The sequence below is a fragment of the Corapipo altera genome, unplaced genomic scaffold (assembly GCF_003945725.1).
Source record: "Corapipo altera isolate COAL_440 unplaced genomic scaffold, ASM394572v1 1, whole genome shotgun sequence".
NCBI lineage: Eukaryota > Metazoa > Chordata > Aves > Passeriformes > Pipridae > Corapipo > Corapipo altera.
Window position 1 is genome coordinate 20,856,107 of NW_020884873.1, and position 10,750 is coordinate 20,866,856.

Here is a 10,750-nt window from a genome sequence, read left to right on the forward strand (position 1 = left end):
TCTGCCCTTCCAGCACACACCTCCACTGTACCAAAAAAACTGAAGAGTAGTTTTGCAATTACACTGCCCTAAGGACAGAGGCAAAGCTCTTTCTACAGCAGAAAAGGTGAGGCAGAGAGTGAAGTACTTTTCAAAAATTTAAAGCAGTCTGCTACTCACCTTATTTTAGTACTGTCAGTGCTGGGGAGGGTTATCTGCTCAGGAAAACTACAACCCCTTACTTAGTTCATTTCTAGGGTCACTCAAAGATACTCTCTCCAATTTTACCAAGTGATTGAGAGATCCAGATAATAATGAAAATTACAGCTATGGTACTTAAAACAGGTCATCCCATGGAGCCCAACCTGTAGTGACACTCAGGAGATCTTTGGTTTTAATTTAGTTTGTAGGTACAAAACTGGTCAATTAATATTCTTGTCAGCAACTTGCAAGGAAAAAACCAACCCAAAAGCCAGCAACAGAATCAAGTAATCAACAATGAAAAATTACATGAGCAAAGTAATCCCAAAACATTAAAATCTACTTTTAGACAGCAGAACACCTGCTCAGCCAAGAATTTCCTGCTAGGAACATCTTTCTCCCCAGCACCTGGAGTTACAAAAATCGTATTCTGTAACAAAGCCACATAGCTACTAAGCTCATCTCCCCAAGGTACTCATATTTGCTATAAAAAAGCAGGATGTTTATTGTTTTCACTGTGAACTACATCATTTCTAAATAGAAATGTAAATTAATTACAACTATTTGTATTATTACAGCCCATTTTAAAATGATATGCAACAAACATTTCAGCAAGTATCAGCACATTTGATCTGTGGTACAACCTCATACAAATACTGTGTGTGAATGGAGTTGTTATTCCAAATTTATATAACTATATGCTTTAAACCAGAAAACTCAGCTCCAAAACCAGCAAGAAAGGATGTTTTGTCATTCAAAAAATATACACAAGCAGCATATACATAATCCATGTTTTACAAAGCACTTTGGGGTTTAGTGATGGGTCTGGAGTTATCAAAGTTCAAAATGGAGTGCTCCTTTTTGATATAGGACTTGCCCTGCAATGGAAGAGCGAGTCCATCAAAAGCACCACTGTACCCCAGCTTCCCAGCCTTCGGAAAACGTACCAGGCATTATGCACAAAGCAGTTATCAATGACAAAGTTGACCTCTTAAATGCATTTTAATACTACATTTTTCCCACTGAAGCTTATTTAAAATACCAGCAGGTATTTTAAGAAACTTTAGGAAACAACATTTTATATGTCAAACCCTTTCCGAACAAGCATCTGAACAAGCCTATGGCTGAATGTCAATGCAGCCAGCACCTGCAAGACAATTCTCTCCCCCTCTTGAGTTTTCCACTGAAACACAACACTGCAATGATCACTATGTATATTTTCCCTTTCTCAGTTACAGAAGAGGAACTGCTGGCTGCTTCTTGTAGTCTCAGATCTACCTTGATAAATCTGAGCATCTTTACAAGGACAGTTTCAGGTCTACCCTTGAGCAGTGAGAAAACAGACTTCAGATTCTCCTATTACTGCGCAAAACAAGTGTGCAATGTTGACCCTATTCTAAGGAAAAAATTGTGCGATTTTGCTCAACATATAGAACAAGAAGCAGTCTTGTGAAATTTAGCTCAGCATTGGGTTGCTTGACCATCAGGCTACCTCACTGCATGAGCCAAGCTTGTCTCACTCTTCTGCCAGCCTTAAAATTTGACAGAAGTGCTTCACTTCTCCCAGAATTAGAAGGGACTTGAGATGTTTTACAGCAAAAAAAGAAATATCTACTGAGTTAAAATATGCTTTTAAAGAAACTGATATTTGGTACACAAAAGTGATACTGTTTTTTTCTAACAAGTTGTACCACACACGTAAATTAACTTCAAAAGTTGATTTAACATCTATGGTCTTGATACAAGATCAAGTCATACTAAAGGTTCTTCTCCAAGAAAGCTCTTAGAAGCATTTAATGACTCATTAAATAACTTCAGAGTTTCCCACTCACTATGAGGAAACAAGATTTACATACTTTTCTCATTAAACAATTTTAATTCAACACCAAAGTACTTGCACAAATGTTTTGTTTAGACTTAAGGTATTTGACTGTGCTGTGTAACGCAGTTAAGATACCAGCCACTTTAAAAGTGCCTTTATTAGTGTCCTGGTGACAGGGAAATGGAGAAGTTTTAGATTTTATTCCACATTCTGAAAGGCAGCAATTCAAAATAAGGCCCAGCTTTCTTGTTCAGTATAATCATCAAAATCTTGGAAGTTGGAGGGTTTTCCCAAGGGGTGAGAAACTTGATGCTAAGCAAAACAATAGCAGGCACATCAGACTCCAGCAAGAAGCAGCAGTCAGTATATTTATTTATGCTATTCCAATGGCACCTGCCTTAATTGTCGTTTTAGCTCTGAAGGAATCAAGTAAAGAGGAAGGAACAGTACAACATATGTGAGTGACAATGTACGTTCAGTATCATCAGCTCACATGCTGTAAGGCAGATAATATCCACAGTTTTGCACAAAAGAAATTTCAGCTCCAGCTCTACTAAGTGAACAAAGTAGTACTGGAGAGGCTGAAGTGATTATCTACTGTGGGTTACTGAACAAGTGAAATGCAGAGGGCAGCGTTATCATCCTTCAGTAAAAGACTGCATGACTGTCTCCTCTTGCATGCCTAGGAACCTAGATTTCTTCACATCAGGGTCCAAAAAACAAAAAAAATGGTTATGACTCCTTGTCCTGCAGAAGTGCATGGTTCAACCAAAGCTCAGCATTAAACTGATTCATAAAAAAAAAAATTAATTAAAAACTACAGCCATAGCAAACATAGGGAAAAGGTGGCAAGTTTTTTCAACTCTCGAATAAAAGACAAGCCATTTTTATCTTATTGGAAAGCTGAACTAAGTTTTTAGTGGTTAGATATATTTGAAAATCTTTATTAACATCAGCGTTTTTTTAGTTAAAGAGGTTTAATTCCACAGGACAACCAGAAGGACCAAGTTCTTTGGTGTGGTTCAAAGCCAAGAGAAGCAAAAATTAGTCAAGTAAGCATAAGTTGGTTAAGTCAGGATGACCATCCAAAGGCAGAAACAGCTTTAGGATGTATAAGATTCTTTTTACCTCTGTGGGGAACACCAGTTTTATGACCAGGATGCCCTATCAGACTGCAGTCTCATCTCAGCTACTCAGGAGTTCAGGTATTCTACAGTTACAGCTTATTATAGGCAAATGATCAGTGGACTCAAAGTGCACAGGACTGCAGTTCGTTTCTGCAGTTCTACGTTTTGGCACTCCTCTGGAAACAGTGAAAGCCCAGTTTTGTTACAAGTGGAAGAGTAACACTTCTCTGATTCCTAATGTGTAGAACAGAGTAATTTTTTAAACTTTTTTTTGTGGGGGAGAGGAAAGCAGGGAGAGTATTTGACATATTTGCTGCTATGAAACAAAGCTTACATATGCAGTAGTAAACAGACACTAAGCACTCTGTTTCTCATTTATTTCAGGCAATGACAGTGGTTGAATTTAAACCCTCATGTGAGATGAGGGCACAGCCAATAATGACATCATATAGAGTTTGTTTTCTACATAGTCAAATATATAAAAGTTTCATGAAACTCATCACTGGGGCAGCCAGCAGTCAGTCCATGAGTTGTCTATTCAGTTAGACCAAGCTTCTTCTTCAGAGATTCTGGCATTTCAGGTGGAGGTGGGCGAGGAAGTCTGAAATAAACCTTGACAGAATCATAGATGAACCACTGTAGTGCAGTCAGGGTACCAATCATAATGATACGAGCAAACAGACCTTTCCATACACCTGCAGAGCAAAACAGTAAGCGTGAGTAGCATAAAATGACAGGAAAAATAGAAATCCTCCCCAAAACACCACAAACACTTGATCCAAAATACATGAAAGTAAGGATGTACCTTTGAATCCAAGCCTCATAAGAACCTGTGAAGCAGAGCTGCCCTTTTCTTTGTTCAACACAGACACCACGGAGTCAGCAGGATGGGAAACAATTGCGCAGAACACGCCAGCTGAAAGAATAATTTGACATTAGTTCTGTGGTGTTTTAGCTGTACCATTACTGTGTACACTAACTACAACCAGCTGAAACCACATCTAATGAATTGCACAGACATCATGTTCTGGTATCCTAAAAGGACTGATGAAGATCTACAGGTCTCATGAGGAGCAACTGAGGGAGCTGGGACTATTTAGCCTGAAGAAAAAGAAGGCTCAGAAGGGACCTTATCACTCTCTACAACTACCTGAAAGGAGGCTGTAACCAGGTGGGCATCCATCTCTTCTCCCAAGTAACAAGCAATAGGACAAGAGGAAACAGGTTGCACGAGGGGATGTTTAGACAGGATATTAGGAAAAAATTCTTCACCAAAAGGGTTGTCAAGCACTGGAACAGGTTGCCGAAGGAAGCATTAGAGGTACCATCCCTGGATGTATCCCTGGAGGTACTTAAAACAGGTGTGGATGTGGTACTTGGGGACATGGTTCACTAGTAGAGTTGGCAGTGCTGGAGTAATGGTTGGTCTTAATGATCGTAAAGGTCTTTTACAACCTAAATGATCCCATGATTCTATGATAACATGATGTGAATAGAAAATACCTCACTTCTGCTATCGCAGTAACTCTTTTGCTAAAAAAAAACCTTCTGAATCTTTGGATATTGAAAAGCCTTGTTCCATCCAAATTTCTCTTACCTTCCTTTCAACCTTCCCGACACTAACAAAGATGCAAGTTTTTCACTTAAATCAGCTGCAGTTCCTAAACCTGGGCATCAACACTGGTAACATACAGGAACAATTAAGAGTATTGTCCTATTACAGACTCATTTTTCACTAACAGACTGAATATAGTTTTTTCCCCTGCATATATTTAAATTCCAAGTAATTTCTCCCATGCTAATGACGTTTATTTAATATTCTGAGAAGGGACAGGACTCTAGAGTTGCAGTAGTCCATTAATGAAGCATAGGACTTAAAGATTCCTTACCAATATAGCCTGCAACAAATGTGACTACCAGCTGTTCTCCTTTTGTACATTCACTTCGTGGCTTGGGAACAACATACTTGTAGAGAGCTTCTACAGTACGTTCAAAGCAGGCAAATTTCATCATTGTGTATGGAATCTGTCTCATCCATAGTGGAGCAACACCTTTATAGAACCTTAATCAGAGAAGAGACAAACTCAGTTTTGTTTTCTGCAATATGTAAGGTACATTTCCAACTTGAAATAAATTAGCTTATTGTTATTATCAAGAATAAAGCTTCTAAATACTGATACTGTAAGGCTGTCAATACCTACAGAACAGAAATTTAAGTTGTATTAGTTCCTGAGTACTACCTTAAAATAGCAACACAAATTAGACTTTTCCTGATACCCAGGCTGCACAGCAGTTTCTGTAGTCACTTTTCAGATTACAGTGCACTGCAGTAATGTAGTACTGATACTACCAGTGCAGTAAGGCTAATGTCTGCATACCAGCCAAGTCCTGATAGTGAGAAATGACCGGTACATCTACAGCCAATTCTATCAGAACAGAAAGCTAACATGCAGTTATGTTACTCTCACATGCCAATGACTCAAGCATCTTTGACTGTACAACCAGAAAGTTGCTGAATATCTCTGACTGGAACTGCTAGAAACTGAAGTTATCCAGCAGAACTCAGCACAAAGATACCCACAAAGATGGATCTAAGGAGCATGTGGAATTAACAGCCAGTTCAACACAGATTCCCTGCAGTATGCTGTTATCTTAAAATACAAAGACCAAAACGTATTATAAGCTAAAGTCAGAATTAAAGCAACAATTCTCAAGAAAAAATATTCAACATCAAGAACCTGAATAAAAATTAAAACTGAGAGATACTTACGCCCAGATGCCTTCTTCTCCAAACATTTTAGGCAAAGCCTGACGCAGAGTGTTTGCATATCCAGGCTGTGTCTGAATACGAACTTTAGCAGCTTCCATTGGAGCCAGAGCAATGTCAGCAAAAAACTCTGCACTGGCAGATGCAGCTAAATATAGCGAAGTACGCCACAAATAGGCATTTTCCTGAAGTCAATGTGAACACACATTTTTATTAATGAATCATGCTTCTGTGATTACTCCACATTACTATTATATTGTAGATATACAATATCTACAATACTTACAAAAACTACTTAAGGCTTACCTCTCCCAGCATGTTGCCATACAGGATTTTGAAAACTTCATAGAAACCAAATTTACAAAGCCCTTGCATGGAATATCCAATAAAGGTTGGAGCCCATCCCTTAGCCAAGCCACGAACGCCATCTTCATTGATTGTCACTGAAAATCCATTGAAGATGCTCTTGTATTTTTGTGGATCAACCTAAACAGAGTAGGTAATTAAATACCTGATAGAGCTTACCATTTCCCTTCTCACACCCCCATCAAAAATTTAAAATTTTTAAATTCCTCAGACAGCTGGCTTCCTAAAATTCCCTGGACAGATGATAGACTCACCACAAGGTTACAGTAATGTTACTTAATGGTTACTTGCTGGTCTCAAACCTGACTTATTTTAACAGCCTCAACACTCAGGAATCACCAAATTGTCTGAATTTTATTTTAGGCTTATTCTCCAAATCAATAATACAACTATAACTAACAGATTTACTGAAATCACTATTCTAACACTGTCAGAGGTAACATGGTGCAATTATGTATAGATCAGATTCTTTAAAAATTTGATAGCTCCTGGGAGCAATCTCATCCACTCTACATGTCACACCTACATACACTCAAGTGTCGCCACAAACCAAACCTGATGATTCACCTGATTCCTAATCAGAAAAGGTTCTCTGCCCACCTTCAAGTTTGATCCCCCCACACAGTCAAAGACAGATGGAGCAATGGGGAAAAAAGAGTATTCAACAACTTCTACACTTTACTGTGAAGTCAAAGTACAAGGTTACATACAAATTGTTTTCTGCCCACAAAACTTTGGAATTTCATTAACTTTTCAGAAATTAAAAAAAGACTGACTTGAATAGTTTTGTTTCACGTGAAAGGAAATAATTTAACAGAAATTCTTTAAGAGGTAATTAAGTCACATCACACTTTTACTTTTCATATTTGACATCATCCAACAGTTCCTCAGAGCATTAGGAAGGGAGGTATCAAACCGAAAGCCAATCAAAGGTTTCAGAAAAAGCTGTGGGGGACACATGCCAACCTGCATGTGTCCTGCAGTCTGGCAGCAACCTACTCAAGAACTACTTCACCTAAACATGTCAATTTTGAAAGGAGACATTATTTCAGAAAACTGGATATATCATCGGGCACACTGTAAAATGAGGCTACGTTCCAGTGAGAACCATGCTTAGTTATCAGCTATGTAACAGGTGTCCTGCTTTCAGTTAAACCATAGCAAAGGTGACCTCTTCTTAAAAAGACATGGGAGGGCAGGCAACAGGTTTCTTCCTGGAGAACTTAGGAAGGATTAGTAACATGCTTTGTACTGGATCTGTAAAGAGAAATGCTGACAGGTTTTACAAGATCATACCTGGAATTCACATGGAACCCGCCCTCCTGAACATCCCCTTAAGTGCTGGAGAGGGAAGTATCACCACCCTTACCATGTAAAACCCAGGACTGGTAAACCCAAGCCAAGCATGTCTGATGTGTTACAGAATTTCTAGTTTGAGACCAGAATTTCAGGTGCTTAAGTATGTGAAAAAGCATCTCTGGTAAACAATGCTAAATAAAGGCCATCCAAAAGAACGCAATTTTAAAGAATATCATCCAGTACTCCTAGTGTGACCAGTAGGTCTGACTGATTCATATTTCCCTCCTAATTTCAAGAGTTTTATAATTACAAAATTGGCAATTTTTTTTAAATCAGTGTCAGCCTAGGCTACAAGAAGTCATTAACTACCGTATTTCCAGAAATTTAGAAGTGTGCTTTAATTTGCTTCATTGTTGTAGATTTGCCTGAGAAAATCCATTTGTATGCTTTTAGCCATAGCTGTTCACTAAATGATTTTAATGCAAAGTGGTATCACAAATTAAGTACGATGCAATGACACTCCTTTCAGGTCAATCAAGAAGCACTTCAAGGAAACCAGCTGCAAGCACCAATGGCCCTACTGATACCAAATCAAGTTTTAGCCATTCTACTCAAAGTGGCATTGTTAGAAAATATCCAATCCACAAGCCATGCATTGATATCCACAGTGTTAATGGATAAAATTACACATGCATGTCACTCCAGGCTAAAATCCAGATCTGCAGAAGACCAAAGATACTATTTTCCTACTCCAAAAGCACTGGAACAGTGCTAGACAGCAACCAGCCAGCCAAGAGTAACACTGTGCTGGGCTCCTTTTAGCAAATATAGTCAGTTAAATGTGCCTTAAAATGTCATCAAAAATAATTCATCCAGATTATCCTAAATACCTTTGCTTCTCTCCAAAGTGGTATTTTGCTAGTCTCACAGTAGCAGATTTGATAAAGCAGCATTCAAGTTTACTCACTTCCTGTTATCCAGAAAAGAGTGCATCCCTACTGTAAACTGTTAATATTCTGTCTATATAGAAGAAAAAGTTCAAGAAACATTTAAGTTTATACAAACCTGCATACGACATTTCACTAAATCCAGGGGGACAACACCAGTGTGTGTCAGGCCACAACTTAGGACCCCACCAACGCCACAGAGAGCATAAAACTTGAGCGAGCCATATTCACAACTGTATTCTGCAGCAAAAAATAAAGACACACCATGCTTTTATATAAACTCCATGCACTGTTGGACAATGATGTCCAAGGTATAGCTTAAGCCTCCAATTCATTAGTAGATTAAATATACCACACTAAACATGCTTTTTCAATGTCATCACATACTGACATGCAGAACAAACCTGCATTCTGCATTTAACCAGGTCTAGGGGAACCAGTGCCGTATGTGTTGTTCCACAGCTAATAATCCCACCAAGGCCACAAAGCATAAAGAATCTGTTTGAGCCATAGGCACAGCTGTATTCTAGTTAATTGGAAAAAATTACATACATATGATCAATCACAAATGGTAACAAAGATAAGAAAAAAACCAAAATTGACTGACTGCTACTTTCTCAAAAGTATTAAACTGAAATAAACTCCCATTTAAGTTTATGGGAGTATAAATGTACTGTTATACGCAGAAATAATTCCCTTCCTTTAAATTACCACCTTTTAGACTGGCAATATTTGATTCCAAGCCTTCCAAATTGAATTTGTTCCTTTAAACAAGCAATGGAAGAAAGTGAAATTTTAGTTCACAAGACACTTAAACCACAGAAATTAATCCCAGAAGCTGCTAGCAGAAATTATGACTCAAAGTTGCCATGTCCAACAATTCCCTCTAGTACTCAGGAGACAAAGCTTCTTTGGTTAAATATTGTACGATAGTGTAACTTCTGTATTTAAGTAGAGACTTATAATGATCTACAAGATCAGTGTTGGAATTTTGTTTATGCAGCTGTATTTTCAGGTATTTTTCAGATTATACAGGTTTTATTTTCTTTCAAATACAGAATCTCAAATTTATATACAGCTTGTTCACTCAAGTTTAAATTTAACAGTACAAAATAAGGATAAAGTAGCAGCACAGTTCTGCAACCATGCTTAATATCTGAAATATATAAGTAAAACCAAAACTAATACACTTAATAAGCATCCAGAAAACAATACACTACGTAGAAAATATTTCCCTGAGTAAAAGGGCATAATGTTTTGCTATTACATCCATTGCTGTTACTTGAATATAATGGAAGTCATTAAAGTTACACCAACTTAGTAAGAACTATCTCCACAGAAACACTAATGAAAACCAAAAGACAGTGAAAACCTATCTCATGCAAAGCTTCTTCACTCTCTTTTTGATTCTGAAATAAATTCCTTTACAAACATCAACAAAAATTTACAATTATGTTTAACAGTATCAACAGAGCAGCAGTTAACACTAGCAGGCTTATCCAGCTCGTAACTTTGCTATTTTAAGGGAACTTCTTCCTCCATATCTTCCAGATATATTACATTTTAAATTCACATTTCTCACTTAACTCTTAAAAATTAATTACCAAGTCAATACAATATCATTTTTTCTTTATTCTAAAATAACAAATACCAAATCACACACAGCATATTAAGCCTAAACTTAAAGCTAGGCATCAGTTAACAGTCAGTTGAGATACTGCTCAAGACTGCAAATATGCAGATCTGGGACTTACACAAACCTCCAAAATAGCCTGGCTAAGCTGGCAGATTTGCAGACAGCAGCAGTCTGTTTACAACTCTCCAGAATGACAGGTTAAACATACACAGGCCAGGCATTCTGTGCAGGTGTAATCAGGGAACAGACTCTAGATCTGTATGGGGCAGTTCTGTCCAGCTCTATCTTTCCCCTGCAGCACAACTGCACTTCACTAGTTACCATACTGCCCAGATACCAGAAGTGTTTGTTTGCAGTCCCTTTTTCACAGTAATTTACTGTTAGAAGTCACACCCCTGAACTGACAGAGACAGACCTTTGTAGTAGCCACAGAAAAGTAGAGCTTTAGGTATGTGCTGTATCACTATTCAGGCTGATCTGTCAGCGCAGTGTTCAAAAACAGCAATTAAGAAAAGCAAGCCAGTATCAATGAGGCTGGAGCTCTTTAGAGGTATCTAAGTTTGTGGTGGTACGTCTCAGACTTTCTGTTTTAGAGGTAGAGTCAAA

The 10,750-nt window shown here is 38.0% G+C and overlaps 1 protein-coding gene and 1 non-coding gene across 3 annotated transcripts in view; both read right to left on the bottom strand.

The window, feature by feature from the left end:
• Positions 1 to 645: 645 nt before the first annotated feature.
• Positions 646 to 10,750, bottom strand: part of SLC25A3 (solute carrier family 25 member 3) — a 12,457-nt gene continuing 2,352 nt past the window's right edge. Inside the window, exons 3-8 of one of the 2 annotated variants that reach the window (XM_027667067.1) lie at positions 8,627 to 8,748; positions 6,203 to 6,382; positions 5,900 to 6,081; positions 5,019 to 5,191; positions 3,935 to 4,045; positions 646 to 3,824 (exon numbers count right to left, since the gene is read on the bottom strand). In XM_027667067.1, coding sequence (XP_027522868.1) covers positions 3,664 to 3,824; positions 3,935 to 4,045; positions 5,019 to 5,191; positions 5,900 to 6,081; positions 6,203 to 6,382; positions 8,627 to 8,748 — 929 coding nt within the window. In that variant the 3' untranslated portion in view covers positions 646 to 3,663. Of the gene's footprint in view, positions 3,825 to 3,934; positions 4,046 to 5,018; positions 5,192 to 5,899; positions 6,082 to 6,202; positions 6,383 to 8,626; positions 8,749 to 8,912; positions 9,035 to 10,750 lie in introns of both variants that reach the window. The other variant, XM_027667076.1, reaches the window with a different exon arrangement.
• On the bottom strand, positions 5,495 to 5,734 carry LOC113959887. Its single transcript, XR_003531943.1, has one exon. It is a non-coding gene; the product is annotated as a small nucleolar RNA SNORA53 (small nucleolar RNA).